The sequence below is a fragment of the Rhineura floridana genome, chromosome 22 (genome assembly GCF_030035675.1).
Source record: "Rhineura floridana isolate rRhiFlo1 chromosome 22, rRhiFlo1.hap2, whole genome shotgun sequence".
Taxonomy (NCBI): domain Eukaryota; kingdom Metazoa; phylum Chordata; class Lepidosauria; order Squamata; family Rhineuridae; genus Rhineura; species Rhineura floridana.
In genome coordinates this window covers 7,739,436-7,758,955 of record NC_084501.1, presented here as the reverse complement: position 1 = coordinate 7,758,955, position 19,520 = coordinate 7,739,436, and the positions used below count along the sequence as shown (strand labels likewise).

Genomic DNA, 19,520 nt, shown 5'->3' with positions numbered 1-19,520 from the left:
TTCTTAGCAGAGATATAAAAATACAAGCAGCAGAATGAGAATGTAAACCAGGCCCACCTTTCTCTATATAAATAACAGACACAATCTTCTTAGGTAAAAGATAAAGCATTTACTCACGAATTCTTCATATGTTCAGAAACATAGGCTCTAGCTTAGATGAAAGAAAAATAGTCTCAGTCCATCTTAGTCTTTAGTATTGATGCTCTCAGCAGAGAGAGCACCTGCCATGCATCCTCTCCCAATGGTGGGAAGATCAGCAATGGAGAATATTCAAAAATCCCCCAGGACAAAGGAGGAGGAAGTCAGGTAAGTAACCCCACCCATTAGGAAGTTACATCATGGTAAAACAGGTACATAGGATATTCCTCAAATATCCCATAAAGGGAACATGCAACATTTGCCTATTCCAACAGTCATGTCTCCCCTCAGTCTTCTCTTCTCCAGGCTAAACATGCCCAGTTCTCTCAGGGCTTTGTTTCCAGTCTCCTGATCATCCTCGTTGCCCTCCTCTGAACCTGTTTCAGTTTGTCCGCATCCTACTTAAAGTGTGGTGTCCAGAACTACTTCTCCTCCTCCTCCTGCAAGGAAGGGCAGGATATAAATTTAATAAATGAATAATAAACTGGATGCAGTATTCAAGATGAGGCCTAACTAGTGCCAAATAGTACTTCATGTGATTTGGAATGTATACTTCTGTTAATACTGTCAAAAATCATCCCTGGCCATTGGCCATGCTGGCTAGGGCTGATGGAAGGTGGTCCTCCCCCCTTCTTGTATCCTGCCTTACTTCCCTCACGGCACCCACGGTGGTGTACCTGTGGTCCTCGGCTAGTCGCCCATCCAGGCACTGACCAGATCCAGACATGCTCAGCTTCAGCAAGGTGGTGTCTGGTGGCGGCTGGCAGCTTCATGTCGGTGGGGCAGTGGAATCCACTCCGGGTTTTAGTCCAAACTTTCAAGGAGCTGTCCAAGATGCTGAGCTCCTTGAAAGTTTGGACTAAAACTCGGAGCAGATTCCACTCTCCCACTGACATGGAGTCACCACTGCTGGTGGCCTTGTGTGGAAGTCCCACAATATCTGGAGGGCCACACATTCCCCACTGCGGGATTAAAACATGGCACTAAAGAAATAACTGAGCAGGTTTAATAAGAGAGAGAAGCATGGCAATTTTCATTTCATTGAGGGAGGGGTGATTTTCCTTAATTGCTTAATTCATTAAGCAATGTTTATATATAACATAAAAATCTTAAATATTCATTTTTTGCCATAATACAATTATCCAATTATAGATAAAATAAATAATTATAAAGACAACTGTACATAATTAAGATGACATGTCTGGGTTGGCTGTCCTAAGCTGAAAAAGTCTTTAGCAAGAGTTGAAAACTGTACAATGAAGGTGCTTGCTGTATTTTAATATAATTTATTACTAATATTATTATCATTTAATTAATTGAAGTACCTTGATATGTTGGTATGAACTTGGGCACCTCCTAAACCTGGAGTCTCTTCTGTCTACTCCCCAGATGGGGTGGTAGGCCGACTGTGCTTATTCAGTAATGAAGGAAAGATACTCTGCACATTCTCAGTTACACTCTGCTTTAGTAATACTCTTCCAGGCCAGGAACTGGAATGGCCATTTTTGCAACCCATATAGGGGAAAGTGTCAATGCACATATGTACTCTTTACAATGCATATGGATGAAGTGGTGGTTTTTTTAAGAAAATCCTTGGTTTACAGCTAAATGCAATAGCTGTTTCGGAAAACCAAAGACAGATGGAGGTGTTGGTTTCCCAGCCTTATAGGACATAGATTCTAAAGCAGTTGTGAGTTCCATGTTTGTGTGTGTGTGTGTGTGTGTGTCTTAAGAAACTAAACACACTCTTGTCTCCCAGTCTTGAGGACTAGAAGTACCTATCAGCTGCAGCCTGGGTTACTTCAGAAGCACAGAATTGCCAAGGGCTTCTGGGTGGGGTAGGGTGGTTTGTTTACACAGGCAATCCCTTGATCTCAGAGAGCCAGTGTGGCACAGTGGTTAGAGTGTTGGACTACGACCTGGGAGACCAGGGTTCAAATCCCCACACAGCCATGAAGCTCACTGGGTGACCTGGGGCCAGTCACTGCCACTCATCGTCAGAGGAAGGCAATGGTAAACCCCCTCTGAATACTGCTTACCATGAAAACCCCATTCATAGAGTCGCCATAAGTCGGGATCGACTTGAAGGCAATCCATTTCCATTTTCCCTTAATCTCTCCACCTGAGTGTCCTCTTTCTGACTGCCGTGTTTCAGTGGGATTGATTTATTGTGTATTTTTATTATTTATTTATTTATTTATTTATTGCACTTGTATACCGCCCCACAGCCGAAGCTCTCTGGGCGGTTTACAGCAATCAAAAACATTAAAACAAATATACAATTTAAAAACATATCTTAAAAACAATTTAAAACACAATTTTAAAATTCAAAACAATATAAAAACAATTTAAAAACACATGCTAAAATGCCTGGGATGTTTACAGTTGTTAGTGGGATCGTAGCTATGGATGTTTTTAGCTTGGTGTTTGTGTAACTGGTTTTTATGCTCTCTAAATCACTTAGGTGCCTATTTTGGCAATGAGTGGTGTATACATAAATATTAATATCATTATTAATCATTGTTGTTGTGAATAACAGCAGTAATCATGTTGATATAATAATAGTAATGTATCTTTTTTTTCCTCTTCACCTCAAGACCCTCCCCCCAGCAACACGCCCGTCGTGGAGATAATTGAACAGCCCAAGCAGCGTGGCATGCGTTTTCGCTACCAGTGCGAGGGGCGCCTGGCCGGCTCCATTCCTGGGGAGCGCAGCACAGACACCACCAAGACCCACCCCACCATCAAGGTCAGCCCCACTGTATTTGGAGTGGGATGAGGTACTTGGGGAGAGAGGCCGCCAGCCCAGCCCAGCAGGTCCATGTTGCGACTGGGGCAGATAAGGGGAGTCCACCAGGCCCAGCCACAGAGGAAGCTGCCTCACACTGAGGCAGACCAGCGAGCCCCCTAGCTTGGTATCATCTGCACTGACTGGCAGCCGCTCTCAAGGATTTCAGACGAGGGGTTTCTCCCAGCCTACGTGGAGAGGCCGGGAATTGAACCCAGGAGCTTCTGCATGCAAAGCAGAGGCTCTGCCTCTGAGCTGCAGCCTCTTCCTCTCCAGGGCAGGGAAGGTAACACCAGCCTACCTTGCAAGGTTGTTGTAAACGCTGGACTAAGCGGTGGTGGAGCAGCAGTTCTCCACAAAGTGTTGGGGGGTGGGGAATGTCTCTCTCTGAGACCTTCCTGGAGATGCCCCTTTGGGGATTGATCCCGGGATTTTGTATGCAAGAAGCAGACACTCTACCACTGAGCTGCGGCCCTTCCCCACATGTGAACTCTCCTGCCTCTGGTTCCAGATCCACAACTACGTGGGCCCAGGCAAGGTCCGCATCTCGCTGGTGACCAAAGAGCTCCCCTACCGGCCGCACCCCCACGACCTGGTGGGGAAAGACTGCAAAGAAGGCTACTACGAAGCAGAGCTGTCACCGGAACGCTCCATCCACAGGTGAGCAGATGTGGGGTGAGGGGTGAGCTGGGCCTCCCTCTCTCTTTCCCTCTCTCCCCCTCCCTCTCTCTTTCTCTCCCTATCTTTTCCTCTCTCTCTCCCTCTCTCTTTCCCTCTCTCTTTCCCTCTCTCCCCCTCCCTCTCTCTTTCTCTCCCTATCTCTCCCTCTCTCTCTCCCTCTCTCTTTCCCTCTCTCCCCCTCCCTCTCTCTTTCTCTCCCTATCTTTTCCTCTCTCTCTCCCTCTCTCTTTCCCTCCCTCTCCCGCCCTCTCTCTCCCTCCCTCTACCCCCTCTACCCCCCCCTCTCTGGCCATCGTGCAGGATGGTTTGGAGATGGATCTATAGGCATTTGCACCAGCGGCTAGCCTTTGCAATTTGTGTGCAAAACATAAACACAATTTAATAGATAAAATTATCAAATTATATAAACAGCAACACCTTATCCTGAATCAGGCCCACTGGGTCTGTCTAGCTCAGTATTGTTTACACAGCTGTCCAGGGCTTCAGATAGGAGCCTTTCCCAGCCCTCTCTGGAGATGCAAGGGATTGAACCTGGGACCTTTTGCAGGCAAATCCTGTTGCTGCACTACTGAACTGCAGCCCTCCTGTTAAAAAGAAAGTAAGATTCCAGTCTTCATGATTCTGGATAGAGGCCACTTTAAACAGGAACATAGGAAGCTCTTTTCTACTGAGTCAGTACAAAAGATAGCCCCTTTTTCAAAAGTTTTAAGTTCATCCTGGTAATCTTTTTTTTTAATTGAGGTTTCAAGGAAAACAAAACATCCAGGACACCACTGTCATAAAAATCATGTCGCCCTATACAGTAAACGTAGGTAAACTGGGGACACGGTGAACAAATGGCCAGAAAAGGAAAGGAAAGAACATGAAGGAGATTCCCCCACCCATCCACCCAATGATTCACCAAGGAAGTATGAACCACAACACAATCACAACCATAGAGCTTCCAACAGTTGATGCACAATCAACCGTTAACAGAGAATCATTATTTTTTCACTGAGCCTCAGTCTGTGTTCTAAAGTAGGAGACAGGCTCGCCGCGTGCCTAACGTGTGCCCTTCGCCCATCTTGGTCATCTTCAAATTGCAAGAAGACCAATTACAGTTGGGGGGGGGTGTCCCAGAAGAAGATTGACTTAGCTGTTAATGAATCGTCCTGCCCTTTGAATCAAGATGAGCGTTTGCTGAGTCAGACCCACTACTACCCGGAGATGCTGTTGCGGATTGAACCAGGCCCGGCGCCAATGGGCGAACAGAACAGGCACTGGCCGTGGGCCCCTACATCTGGCCCCCACTCTGCGATCCCCACCAGCATCGGGTTGCGGGGTGTGATTGCAAATCGCAACTGGATGGTGGCGCGGAGCTCCACGCTCCCAGGCAACACCCCCACGCACATATTTAAACATGCCCAGTTGCGCCACCTCTTGTATTGCTGTATCTGCGTGAGCCGCCATTTTGGCTGATAGCGAGCGCAAGCTCTGAGGCAGCAAAGCAAGAGGTGGCACAACCAGGTGTATTTAAGCACGTTCGGGTGGGAGGAGCCAGCAGCCCACTGCAGTCTGGTGCCCAAGGGTCTGCTGTGGTCTGTTGCTGGCCCTAGATTGAACCTCCTTCCTGCACGCAAAGCAGATGCGCTACCACTGAGCTGCAACCTTCCCCGAGCATTGCCGTTTGCAGACAAGTGCAAACACGCACAAACTGAGCTGCTGAAATTGCCAAACATAATTTAAAAAATCCTGCCAGTTTAACCTCGGGGAGTAGTTTGTGGCCCCCTGTTTTAACAGCCGTCGCTTGAAATGTCACCGGCTTTACCCCAATCCGCAGGGGGGAAAGATAACCTAAAAACCTGCTGAGCCCCCCCCCCCCGGTTGAGATGACAATCTTCGCGCAAGTGTCTGTACGGAAGAGCAAAACGACAGCAGCGCACGGGCCAGGGTTTCAGCGTTAGCATTTCCGCATGGAGGCAGGATGTGGGGAATCTTCCCCGCTGGTGTTTGCGGAAGCAGACGTGCTTTTCTCTTTCCCTCCTCTTCCTCCCCCCTCCCTCCGAGACGCGCACTGACCCCTGTCCTCTCCGCGTGCCCTTCGCAGCTTCCAGAACCTGGGGATCCAGTGCGTGCGGAAACGAGACCTGGACAAAGCTGTGGCCAAGCGGATCGAAACCAGCAACAACCCGTTCAATGGTGAGGAGCCCCCCCCCTTGGCAAGGACTGTAATTCTTTTTGTCGGGGGGGGGAGTCCGTTGTAGGAATGTGAGCAGCTGCCTCAGACCAGCTTGGACTGGTTTTTGCCTCTCTAGCTGAGAGTTGTCTGTACAGTAGGGCCCCACTTTACAGCGTTCCGCTAATGCAGCAGTTGTCAATTGCAGAAAGACCCCACTCTTACAGCGCTTGTTCCGCTTTTACGGCGTTTTTTGGCCATCGGGCACCATTTTGGTCAATGTAAGTCAATGGGATCCGCTTTACAGCGGTTTTCGCTTTACAGCGGGGGTCCGGAACTTAACCCGCTGTATGAGTGGGGCCCTACTGTATTATGACAATTGCAGTTCCTCTCTGGAGTCTTCAACAGAGAAGGGCCTTATCCCATCACCTGCTGTCTCAGCGATGGGGAAATCTCAAGCCCGTCAGGCAAATGTGCCCCCCCCGGCCTCTCCATCTGGCCCTTAGGACACTCATCACTGGCTTTGCTTTGGACCCTAAGTAGTTTTTGCCTGCCTGGAAGACGTCCTTCAACTCTGACCGTGGCTTTTGCCTGCCAGGGTGGAGGACAGAGAGGGGTGTGAGGGTGTGTGTGTAGAAGCTAGCCTGCTGTGCAAAGCTTAAAATTGACATCCGTTGCTCCGCCCACTTTTGCCTCGGGCCCCGCCCACCACTGGCACTTGGCCCCTGGAAGGTTGTCCAGAAGGGAATGTGGTCCTTGGGCTGAAATTAGATTCTCCACCCTGTAATAGTAGCCATCCAGCCCAACTGTAGTCGGTCCTATCAGGGTGCCCTCCAGGCTCAAATTTGCATGCATTGCTCTGTGCGGCCCCCGGAAGGTTGTCCAGAAGGAAATCCGGCCCCCTGGCCCAAAAAAGATTCCACTTTCCCCCATCCCAATGCTGCCTCATCCTTTTCCATTGGAGATTCCAGGGGTTGGGTCATCCGGATGCAAAGCACAGTCTGTCCCACGGAGTTACACCTCTGCTTTCTCTAGTCTGACTGTATTTTTCTTTACACCTCTTTCTCTTCCCCCCACCCCAACCCCCGCCTGGTTCCAGCCTCCTTAGAGGAGCTTAAAGGAGACTACGACCTGAACGCAGTTCGACTCTGTTTCCAGGTGTGGATCCAGGATGCAGGCAGCGGCCACTTAGCCCAGCTTCCTCTGGCAGTCTCGCAGCCCATCTATGACAATCGTGAGTGCTGGCCTTGGAGGGGCAGGGGGCAGCGGAGTTGAGCGGGGGCACCCGCCGTCCCATTCATGGGGGGCAGGACCCAGGGTGGGCTGTGGAGCACATCCAGCGTTGGCCATTCATGGATTTTTTTGGGATGTCCGACCCTGGAGGCCTTCAAGAGGCAGCTGGACAGCCATTTGTCGGGAATGCTTTGATTTGGATTCCTGCATTGAGCAGGGGGTTGGACTCGCTGGCCTTGTAGGCCCCTTCCAACTCTACTATTCTATGATTCTATGATATCTGAGAGGCTCAGAGCAACTTCACAGCTGTCCTCTGGGAAGAGCAACTGAGTGTTGAACCGCTCTGGGAATTGTAGCTCTGTAATCACATTCGCACCGTGCATTTATTCCACTTGAATAGTCCTGGCTCCCCCACACACAAGCATCCCAGGAAGTGTAGTCTGTGAAGGATGCTCTTCCCCTCAGAGAGCTACCATTCCCAGAGCGGTTTGACAGCTGGCCCCTCTTCCCAGAACCATGAGGACTAGGATATGTGTTTTTTGAAGAAGGTCCATAGCTCAGTGGTGGAGCGCCTGTTTTGCATTGCAACAGCTCTCGGCATCTCCATGGAGGGCTGGGAAAGGCGCCTGCCTGAAACCCTGGAGAGCCGCTGCCTGTCAGTGTCTGCAGTACTGAGCCAGCAGTCTGACTCAGTATGAAACAGTCTCCTATATTCCACCTCCCGTCTTGCCACTTATTAAGGTGACTCCGGACGCCCTCTCCAATTTCTTATTCTTTTTCCAGGTGCTCCCAACACAGCTGAATTGAAGATCTGCCGTGTTAACCGCAATTCGGGGAGCTGTCTTGGCGGCAATGAGATCTTCCTTCTTTGTGATAAAGTCCAGAAAGGTACACTTCCTCCCTGTTCTCTGCAGTGTTTTTTCCCCCATCAGCTACAGCCCCCTTGAGCTTTGAAAGAGATGGGGAGATCTAGCCTTGGAAGAGATTGCCAAGGATGTCTGGAACCAATTACCTAGAGAGGAAGAGGGCTCTCTGACACTGGAGGCATTCAAGAGGCAGCTGGACAGCCATCTGTCGGGGATGCTTTGATTTGGATTCCTGCATTGCGCAGGGGGTTGGACTGGATGACCTTATAGGCCCCTTCCAACTCTACGATTCTATGAAGGTTCAGAGAGTAAAACCGTGTGTGTTTGTGTATGCCCTTTTCTAATGGCATAGTTTTTTTAAAAGGCAATTTTTAGTTGGGGTGGGTGTCGAGATCACCGGGCCCCAAAACTCCAGCTTTTGTAGGCAAACACCAGTTTCAACGTACCAGGGGTATAAAACCAACGCTGCAAGGTAGGCTGCTGCCACCACTCCTTACATCTGCACCAGGAGACTCCTATCCGGACATCCCAAAGAAAGCAAGAGTGAAGACCCAGATGCGCTGCTTCCGGGAGCCCCAGGCAAACGGGCTACTCAAGTAGCAATTAACCGAGATGGCCAAAGTACTGAATCTAGTACTAAAACTTAGCCGAAAATATTTAAGAATGGCAGCATAAACAAGAACCAGAGTGCTAGTGAGAAACACAGTAAGGAAACAACATTAAAAATACTTTTGGGAATTGTAAAACAGAATGAAAACAAATGCGCTGAATGGTCCTCGCTCTAATACACCAACAGAGCATAGAAACATTGACCTACCAAGAGCAAAGGACCACAAGGTGTTGCAAGTGCGTCCGGAAGATTGTGAGGGCCCAGGACAAAGAAAAAGGCTAATTTTAGATTAGTTGAGTTTATGTGGTCACAGGCCCAACAAAACAAGAGAAAATACATGATTAGTTGCAATTAGGGTTGCAATTGGGAAGTATCAACCCTTTTATGAGTCCTTTGAGAAGAGGAACTTGGCCCCTATCTCCGTCGTTAACTTAATTCGTATCGACCAAGAAATTCTGCACATACAGTTCCAGTGTCCTCTCAGGGTAATAGGGCAATTTAATCTATCACGTCCCTCACATTGAAAATTACTTGCAAAAGGGACTCAACCCAAGCAGAAGCGACCCTCATGTTGGACACTATATAGTCGCATCCAAGATGAAGCCTAACAGCCAATTGGAAGGCTTTTCAGGGAGAGCTTTCCAGTGCTTTTCCTGTGCCGTGGCCTGTGTGCGTTCCCTCAGCGCACCTGCCGTCCCAGTGAGCAGGCCCCGGCTCCAACCTTGAGGCACCAAGGCTCTCTCCAGATAACGCTGGTGTCTCTGGCATGAAATCGCATCTTTCTCCAAAGAGCATCCCAGCCTGTACGTCTCGAGTAAGGAATCCTTTTCCCAGGCCAAGGAACCATTTTCTCGACAGCGAGGACAACTCAGAAACCCCTTCCAGTCGGATGCTCGCAACAGTCTCTAAAGCTTGCTGTGTCGGCTGAGCCTTTTATAACTTTTCCTCACTTAATTCTTTTTCAAGGCGGGCCTTTAAAATTTAAGTGAGGCCTTTCCACACTTAATTATTTTTCAAGGCAGGACTCAGTCTTGTCGCTCGGTTTCATCTGGCCACAGCAACCTCTTCTTCCATCACAGTTTGGCCAACTTGCATTGCTGACATTTCAGCCCTGCTCAGTTGCTGTTTCTGGGCAGATTCACACCATACATTCCATTGCTATTCCGCTTTAAACAGTCGTGGTTTCCCCCAAAGAATCCTGGGACATGTAGTTTGTGATGTGTGCAGAGAGTTATTAGGAGAGCCCCCTTTTCCTCACAGAGCTACAATTCCCAGAGTTATCTGGGAAGAGGGATAGACTATTAAACCACTCTGGGAATTGTTACTCTGTGAGGGGAATCGGGGTCTCCTAACAACTCTTTGCACTGTTCACAAACTACCCTTCCCAGGATCCTTTGGGGGAAGCCATGACTATTGAACGTGGAATAAATGTATGGTGTGGATGTGGCCTCTTGTCACGTTTGCCCTCATGTGACTGCATCTCAGCCAATGGTGATCTCGCAGGCAACTTGAGGGAGTCCGTTTAGATTTTCAGAATGTGAAAGAGTCTTCCAGATTTTGTGTGTGTGAACTTGCACATGTTTTAGTCTGTTGCCTTCCAAATGTCTTGTGGGCGATTTCCCAGTTTGGGAACAGGAGGGGATTCTATGGATGAGGGGGGGGGGGGAGAAAGGCTAGGTGTTGGCATTTCCTGCTTTTTTTTTCTCCCAGCCCGCCCTTCACACCCTCAGTGAGGCAGTGATGGCCACCAACTTGGATGGATTTAAAAGCAGACTAAACAAATCCATGGAGGATCGGGCTATCAGTGGCTACTAGCCCCCTGTGGCCACGTTCTCTCTCTGCATGCGGAAGCAGTATGCCTCTGAATTCCAGTTGCTGGGAATCACAGGTGGGGGGAGTTGCCCCCAGGTCCTGCTTTTTGGGCTCCCCGTTGAGGCATCTGGTTGGCCACTGTGAAAGCACAATGCTAGACAAGATGGGCCACTGGCCTGATCCAGCAGCCAGGCTCCTTTTAGCTTCCTATGGATAACAGCTACGGAGGGTGCTTGCCTTCACGCCCTGCCTGTGGGCTTCTTGGAGTAATCTGATTGGCCACTGTGAAAGCAGGGTGCCGGACTTGATGGGCACTGGCCTGATCTAGCTGCAGGGCTCTTCTGATGCTCCTAATGAGCCTGAAAACCCTTGACTCTTTCCCCCCACTCCTCTGCTTCTGTCCCCAGAGGACATTGAAGTCCGCTTCTTCAAGGACTCCTGGGAGGCAAAGGGGTCCTTCTCGCAAGCCGACGTCCATCGCCAAGTGGCCATTGTCTTCAAGACCCCGCCGTACATGGACCAAGCCCTCCGCGAGCCGGTGACCGTCCAGATGCAGCTGCGTCGCCCGTCCGACAAGGAAGTCAGCGGGCCCATGGAGTTCCGGTACCTCCCCGATGAAGGTATTTTTACACTTGTTTGTTTCATGTATGATTCACTTCCTGTGAGGCGTTTATGGTACAATAATAGCATATATTTTAAAAATTGCATATATAAAGACAGTTTAAAACGAATAGCAATTATGTATAAAACACACACAAAACAAGAATCTGAAAAGCAATCCTGACACAGATGTGGACTGGGATAAGGTCTCTCCTTGAATGGCTGAGGTTGGTGGGGCAGTGCCCCACTTGCCCTAATGGACTAGCCTATTTCTATCTATCTCTATCTGTCTCTGTCTATCCATCCAGACTGGTGTGAATTGGGACTGGTGGGGTGGAAGAAAGGTGGAACCAGTAGGCGGAGCCAGAGCCAATGGCAGGCAGAGGCAGGGTCAATGCCAGGCGTCACAAGGCCCTTGGTCACCAGCCTGCCCTGGGCCTGCAATGCCATAGCCCAGCACACACCGTATACAGGAGGCATGGGGCTAATAAGCCCTCCTGTGTGCCCTACCTACCTCTTGTGTTTTGTTAAGGACGTGCGTACGGAGCGTGCATGCCTCCCATCAACCAAGAGGGCAGCTTCAGCCCCTTAGGGAAGCTCCCACCGCCCCCTTGGGTGATGGCAGGCATGCACGCACAGAATGCGCACAGCACTCACACCGACAGGAGAGGAAAGTGGGGTGTGCAGGTGAGCTTATTGAACCCACGCTGTCTGTACTGGGGGGGGGTGCCTGGGGGCTCCCTCTCTGCGATCTGTGGCATGATCGGGTCGCAGGACCCGATGCTGCCACAGAACGGGAACGCTGCCCTCCCATCCTAAGGAGAGGTCCTTCAGGGTCCCCTCTGAGTCACATGGGTCCTTGCCCAGGGCCCAACCTGGCTGTCTTCTGGCACTGGCCCTGGGCAGAGGCAACTAATTCTAGTTTTGTCCCCTTTCTCCTCCTCCTTCCCCCTGCTGAGTTCTGCAAGAGCAACACTGAATCTAAGCAGGAGGAGAAGCTGAAAGGTAGCCACCCTGTGGATTGGTTGAAAATAAGAGGGGAGGTGGGGACTGGTTGAAGGTGGACTGAGGTTGGTGGGGCAGTGCCCCTGTTGTTGTTATTGTTAATTAAATTTCTATCCCTTCCTCCTAGAATGGACCCAGGGCAGCAAACAAGGGACAAAACACTAAAAATGTTTTTAAAATAAAATGTTAAAACATCTTGAACATAAAACATCTTTTTTAAAAAACTTTAAAAATCTTAAAAAGCAATTCCAGCACAAACACAGACTGGAATGAATTCTCTACTTAAAAGGCTTGTTGAAAGAGGAAGGTCTTCAGTAGGTGCCAAAAAGAATCAGAGATGGTGCCTGTCTAATAATATTTAAGGAGAGGGAATTCCACAGAGTAGATGCCACTACACTGAAGGTCCACTTCCTATGTTGTGCGGAATGGACCTCCTGGTAAGATGGTATCTGCAGGAGGCCCCTCACCTGCAGAGCGCAGTGATCAACTGGGTATATAAGGGGTCAGACGATCTTTCAGGTATCCTGGTGGTCCCAAGCTGCATAGGGCTTTGTACACCAAAACTAGCACCTTGAAGTTGGCCCAGCAACTAATGGGAAGCCACTTGCCCTAATTGGCTAGCATCTACTCTATATATCAATTTATTTATTTATTTTATTTTATTACATTTTTAGACCGCCCTATAGCAATAAGCTCCCAGGGCGGTGCACAGCATAATAAAACAGGTTAAAATACAAAAACACAATAAAACATAATTAAAAATTTTCAATTTTAAATTCAAATTTTAAAATTTTTAAAATGCCTGGGCGAAGAGATAGGTCTTTACCTGGCGCCGAAAAGATAGCAAAGAAGGCGCCAGGCGTATCTCATCAGGGAGGGCGTTCCATAGTTCGGGGGCCACCACTGAGAAGGCCCTAGCTCTAGTTATCGTTCTCCGTGCCTCCCTATGCATTGGGACACGGAGAAGGGCCTTCGACGTCGAGCGCAGCGACCGGGTAGGTACATAGCGGGAGAGGCGTTCCGCCAGGTATTGCGGTCCGATGCCGTTAAGGGCTTTATAAGTAAGAACCAACACTTTGAATCTGGCCCGGAAACATATTGGTAGCCAGTGCAGCTGGGCCAGGACAGGTGTTATACTTCATATCCAGTCTAGGTAATCAAATCTAATCCAACTGGAATAACGATCTCCACTTAGAAGGCTTGTTGAAAGAGGAAAGTCTTCAATAAGCACCCAAAACCAATTGCGAGGCCTTTTTTTTTATTTAAAAAGCAGAACTTTCACTTTGTTCCCATCATCCTTTCTTAGACGGCACCCATTTTTACTGCTGAGTAAAAATGCCCCACAGTGGGTCTCTTATCTATTTATTTGTATTTAACAAAATGTATATACCGCTTGAATATAAAGTGAGAGCCAGTGTGGCGTAGTGGTTAAGGTGTTGGACTACGACCTGGGAGACGAGGGTTCGAATCCCCACACAGCCATGAAGCTCACTGGGTGACTTTGGGCCAGTCGCTGCCTCTCAGCCTCGTGAAAACCCTCTTCATAGGGTCGCCATAAGTCGGGATTGACTTGAAGGCATCACATTTACATTTTGAATATAAAGTCCTCCAAGTGATTAATTATTGAGGCACTGATCCTTGTCAATCATTGGGGGATGCGTTATCTGCCCCCTTTCCGAGCGAAGGCGTCATGTATTTTCTTCCCCCTTTTTTGTTTGGACAGGGGACTTTAATCGCATTGAGGAGAAACGCAAACGGACGCTTGGCACCTTCAAGAACTTTGTGCAGAAGACGCCTTTTGCAGGTAGGGAGGGAGGGCAAAAGGAGGGCATGGTGGTTGGCTGAAAGAACTTCCTTTCTTAGAGCGAGACGGGTGGTGGCTGATGCCCGTCAGGGCTGGTGGGGCATCAGGCAAGGAGGCCTGCAGTGGGCGGGGCCAGCGGCAGGCGGGGCCAACTCATTCCAGGCTTGTCCCCGTCCTTTTCCTCCCTGCTGAGTTCTGCAAGGGGCACCGCTGAGACTGAGAGGGGGGAGAGAGGTGACTGGCAAGGGCCACCCTCTGAACTGGTTGCGGTCAAGAAGGCAGGCAGGTGGGGGCCGACTGAGGATGGCCCATTTGCCCTAAGGGACCAACCTTCCCAGGACTTAGAGGGATGTAGGAGGTGGAACTCTGCAAGACCCAGCTTCGATTCTGGGGGCATCTGCCCTCTTGGTGACCCGGCAATAAAGAGCACATGCTTTGCGTGCAGAGCGTTCCAGGTTCAGTCTGCGGCATCTCCATTCAGAAGGAGGTGATGGGCAAAGATCTCCCTCTGCCTGAGGCCCTAGAGAGCCACTGCCAGAGCAGGCAGCGTTAGCCTAGATCAGCTTTTCCCAACTAGTGGGCCACCAGATGTTGTTGGACCACAACTCCCATCAGCCTCAGCCAGCATTGTCAATGGTCAGGAAAGATGGGAATTGTGGTCCAACAACATCTGGTGGCACACTGGTTGGGAACGGCTGGCCTAGATGGATCAATCTCACTGGGGGTAAGGTAGCTCCCTGCATCTATAGAGGGAGGGAGCGGTTTAATCCTCGGCTGAGCACTTCCAGGATGTTGCATGTTCCATTTCCTTCTGCTCTTCCTCCTCCCCAGCAGTCGGGACTCCAGAGTCACGCTCCCCACGACGCATCGCTGTTCCGAAACATGGGCCGGCCAGGCCCAACACCAGTGGTAAGGTGTTCCCAAACTTTCCACTCCCAAAACGCTGCCATCAAGTCAACTACTTGTCTAGGGTGGTAGGGGAATTGGCCTAGCTGGGAAGCTTGTAATAACTCTGTGGTTTTTCTGACCTCCCTATGGACTAGCAGCTCAAGATTGTTCTTTGCTTTGTTCAAACTGTTAGTTGGCATTCAGCGCCTGTCCACCCGCTCCCTCTTTTTTGTCTCGGTGGTAGAGCATCTGCCTTGCATGCAGAAGGCCTCAAGTTCAGCCCCTGGCATCTCCCGGGACAGCTGGGAGAGACTCCTGCCTGAAACCCCGGAGAGCCGCTGCCCGTCAGTGTGGACAGTACTGAGCTAGATGGGCCAATGGTTTGACTCGGTATAAGGCAGCTTCCAATGTCCTTTGTTCCCTCCCACTTTCCCATTTCCCTTTCTCATCGTTCCCAGCTATCGACGTCTATTCATTCTTGAGGATTGCATCCTCTTCCTGGCCCCGCATATGAATTCCACAGCCAGATTCCCTCCCCACAGAGGTGCGCCTGGCTCCCTCATTACACAGCGTGGCTCATATGCTGGAGATGCACCTCTTCACCCTGGCCTTTGACACTTGAGAGAGACAAGAGGGCCAGCACAGCATTGGGACTAGGGTGTCAGACTAGGACCTGGGAGACCAGGATTCACATCCCCGCTGGGTCCTGAAGCTCACCTTGGGGCCAGTCACTATCTCTGAGCCCTAACCTACCTCACAGGCTTGTTGAGAGGATAAAAGTACGAGGAAGAGAACCATGTATGCCACCTTGAGCTCCTTAGAGGAAAGATGGAGTATAAATGCAATATAATATTTTTTTAATTGTTTTTTAATTACAATTAACGGGGGGGAAAGAAAATACAGAAAAATGAAAGACCCATCAGCTCACATCTAAACATCAGCACGTCCATTTTCATTTGCACATATAGATCATTAGATGCCATCTAAATATTCCAGATGTGTAGCCAGGTCAAGTTGGTGTTTATAGAAAGGACGCTCAAATGTAGCAAGGGTGTGGCCAAGCCATTGGTTGTCAAAGCATTGCATAAGAGGTGGCGGGTATTTGTCCTTCCGGGCTCGAAGTATGAGAGCCTTAGCGACCACTGGGGCACATAAAGTCCATTCTTCCTGCTCTGCCATTAATCCCCATACAACAGGAATATGTAATGCAAAATTGCATGAACATCCACAAATGTCAAAGATCCCACCCATGCAAAGTTAATACAAACAAATTATGATGGTGATGATGATTATACTCTGGCCTTTCTTCCAAAAATAAATACCCTGTATTAACAGGGATGGGGGAACTTGTGCCCCTGCAAACACATGTTGGACTCTAGCTCCCATCAGCTCCAGCTGGGTGGCCAACAGTCAGGAATTATGGGAGTTGGAGTCCCAAGAGCATCTGGTGCACCCCTGGCTTTCCCTGTCCCCTGCTGTGCAAGTTGCTTGTCTCGTTCCTCTGGTCTGCACAACTGCTTCAGGCACTGACGACACGTGTGAAAGCAGCTTTTAAAAGTTCACTGTTTGCATATATAAAAAAGACAGCTTTTAAAAAAAAATTCTAAAAACGTTTTTACGTTGAAATTCCAAACGCAGCTGCCAGTTTTGCTGGTGATGAAAGTGTTGATGTAAGTTCCCTTGCTAACCTTTTGCCATAATCTGCCCCCTCTCCTCCCTGCAGGTGTCTCGGGGCCCATGGGATCCCCAGGGCAAGCCCAGCTGCCTGTTCCAAAGCTCCAGGCCATGGGCCACCCTTCATCTAGCTTCTTTGCCGGGCCCAACCATCTCCCGCCTCCTGCTCCTCCTACGGCTGTGCCGTCCACCTTCAGCACGGTAAACATGGAAGACCTGTCGGGCCTGGGCGTGAGCCAGCGGGTCCAGCCTTCTGAGTCGGACGCGGAGGCCAGCATCGCGGACGCCTTCCTGCACCTTCACTTTGAAGGGGGGGACGCGGCGGCTATGGAGCTGGCGGGGATCCTGGACGACACCCCCTACACCAGCCTGGAGGGGATCAACACGGCCGAGTTCCGCCAGCTCCTGACGGAAGGGGCCGGGCAGCCGGCCCTCCAGGACAACCAGGGCACTCTGCTGACCTACCCAGAGTGCATCACCCGCCTGGTGTCCCAGCGGAGGGCCCAAGGGGAGCCCGGAGGCGGCGGCGGCAACGGGGAAGGAGGTAGCGGCGGGGGCAGCTCCTCAGCCACCAGCTGTTTCAACGGTCTTCTGGGGACTCTTCCTGGCGAGGACAGCTTTTCGTCCATGGTCGATATGGACTTGAACTCTATCCTGAGCCAGCTGAACTCATAAGCTGCGGGGGAGGCCTCTTCTCTGGACCCGAGGGCTTGGGACTCTGGCTACCTCGTGGCCCCAAATTGCGTAGACTCGTCAATGTGCTCTTCTCCCTCACAGATACTCCCTGCTTTCCAAGGAAAGGATCGCAGGCGGGGCTGGGTGGGGGGTGTCTAGGGTTGTTCCCCCACCCCATACCAGCACCATCACTTTGCTTGACTGTGGACAGGGGTGAGGTCTCTTCTACCCCGCCCACCCAGTAAAGAGGGAATTCTACACTGTACATCAGTGCGGTGTAGACTGTTCTCATTTACCCTCTTTCCAGATGCATGGGGTTGCAGGGAACTGTTTTGGAGGTCGGGTGGGGGTTTCCCACCTTCCCATTGTTGCCTTCTTAAAGCTCAACAACCGGCACTTTCTCCTCTTCATGCCAAATAGAATGTTACTAGGGTTGGGGGGAGGGTTGCTCATTTGCCTTCAAGAACTGTGCCAACAAGCAGAAAGTCAGCAGGTGAAGCCTGTGTCTGACCTCTTCCTTTGCTGCACAATTCCAAAAGTTACAGTAGCTGTAGCAGAATTTTTTTTTTTTTTTAAGCAAAGCTACTTTTTGGTGTTTGTTCTTAGTTCTGGAGTGCCTTAAAGCATCATCCCAAGGGTCTTCCGGTGGACGATGCGTGCCTGCTTGAAACCCTACCACAGGGATGGTAGAAGTGTGGCCCTCTAAAAAGTGTTGGGTTTCAGCTCCCATAATCCCCGACCATTGGCCACGCTGGCTGGGGCTGATGGGAGGTGGAGGCCAACCACATCTGGAGGGCCACAGCCTCCCTGAGCCCAGGGCAAGCAAGGGCTTGCTCACTCACCCCCCCCCTCCCAAGGCAGAGGCAGAAAAGGTTGGAATGCTTTGTAGTTCTCTTTTTGCAAAGAAATTGTCTCGCTTCATTAGGCTGTTGGAGGGTGTACAGAACGGTGTGGGTGGAAGGCAGGTTATCTTTTGGCCTTGTTATTCTTTGCCTTAACCGGGGCATGTGCGCAGTGCGTTGTGGCACGCACGTAGGACGCGCCCCCCTGCCCTCCACAAGAGTTCTTTTAAAAGCCAGGCTAAGCGACAAGGCTGCCAGGTGGGCCAGCCTCGGGGATGAAAGGAGAAGGAGACCAAAATCATCATCTGCTAGCCGACACTGAAAAGCTGTAGGCTTGTGCCCTCTCATTCGTCCCGGGAAGGTAAAGAAAATGACGAGAAATCACAGAGGACGTCGGCCGCTTTTCGCCTTCCGCACCGAAACCAAATCTGGGAACGCTGGCAAAAGTTAAGGGCTTTTCTTTTTCGGTTACTGTAAAGGGGTGCAATTGAGACGGCTGGTGCCTTTTCCCTGCAGCCTTGCCTGGCTCCCGGTCCTGCTCGTTCTCCTGCCGCTGGTTTGGAAGACGGCTCAGCCAGGGCAAGGGCTTCAGATCGCCATGTCTCCCAAAATCTGCCAGCCTCCAGGTTCCTCCACCCCTCCTCAGTGGCAAATTGGTTAGACCCACAGCCTCAGGTGGGTGTACCCAGCTAAGCACTGAAAAAGGGTGCAGGACCCCCACCTGCAATCACCCGTAGGGTAGGAAACGGCCTACAGCCAGGGGGGGTGGGAGACTGGAGGTGAAAACATCTTCCAGACCAAGCTAGCAGGGGGCAGCAATGGGGTCTGTCCTTTGTAGGGTGTCGGTGGGGTTGTGCCTTGTGTGGTTTTTATACTATTTTCTGCATTTTTAAAAGGGGAGGTAGGTGTGTGGCGATACTTAACCACTTAAGTGCTGTTACTATTTTACAGTTGTATCTACTTTTTTTTGTTATCTAACGTGGCCACTCTTCCTGCCGCTGCCACCTTCTCTTCGCAGGTCCCTACTAATAAACTGAAGCCTCAGACTGCTAGAGAGGGGTTGGGTTTTTTTAGCGTGGAGTTGGGATGTGGTGGTTTCCGTAGGGACTCCCGTCGAGAAGATCTGGGTCCTGTGGCCAAAGAAAGTTGCGTCCTTGCCTGCAGGCACGGCCGTTGCCTCAAACCAGTATTGGCAGCGATGAATTCTTCACGTGAAGGCTAGAAGCCGTGGTGGCTACCACTTTCTTAAGGAGGCATATAGGGGTAGGGGTGCCTTTCCTTCCCCCGTCTCCAAGCTCATGCCCTACAGCTGTTCTGGATTGCACCCGTCTTCCCTGACCATTGAGAGCCATAGCCTAAAACAGCCTTTCCCAACCTTTGGGTCCCCAGATCCTGACCATTGGGCACGCTGGCTGGGGCTGATGGGAGTTGTAGTCCATCAACATCTGGGGAGCCAAAAGGTTGGGAAAGGCTGGAAAAACATCTGTCTGGTGGGCATTAAGTTCAGGTGGAGCATTATCACACGGAAGCAAGGATAAACTCACTGTGCTGTCTTTTTTTAAAAAAAGACTGATACTTCTTTGTAAAACAAAAGAAGCATAATCATTTTTTCTAGGCTATTGTGTTAAGTATACCCCCAAAAAGAACACTTGGACCAGGAATAACTCAGCAGTGTGTATCCTCCATAGACTGGGTATTTTATTTTAGTTTGGATCATTAATTTCCCCCATTCTTACTCATCTTATTATC

The 19,520-nt window shown here is 50.2% G+C and overlaps 1 protein-coding gene across 2 annotated transcripts in view; it reads left to right on the top strand.

The window, feature by feature from the left end:
* The window catches only part of RELA (RELA proto-oncogene, NF-kB subunit), a 42,342-nt gene extending 23,519 nt beyond the window's left edge, over positions 1-18,823 (top strand). Inside the window, exons 3-11 of one of the 2 annotated variants that reach the window (XM_061605708.1) lie at positions 2,736-2,887; positions 3,438-3,586; positions 5,694-5,785; positions 6,862-6,996; positions 7,779-7,883; positions 10,691-10,903; positions 13,612-13,692; positions 14,527-14,601; positions 16,304-18,823. In XM_061605708.1, the coding sequence (XP_061461692.1) occupies positions 2,736-2,887; positions 3,438-3,586; positions 5,694-5,785; positions 6,862-6,996; positions 7,779-7,883; positions 10,691-10,903; positions 13,612-13,692; positions 14,527-14,601; positions 16,304-16,929 (1,628 nt within the window). In that variant the 3' untranslated portion in view covers positions 16,930-18,823. Of the gene's footprint in view, positions 1-2,735; positions 2,888-3,437; positions 3,587-5,693; positions 5,786-6,861; positions 6,997-7,778; positions 7,884-10,690; positions 10,904-13,611; positions 13,693-14,523; positions 14,602-16,303 lie in introns of both variants that reach the window. The other variant, XM_061605707.1, reaches the window with a different exon arrangement.
* The last annotated feature ends 697 nt before the right edge of the window (positions 18,824-19,520 follow it).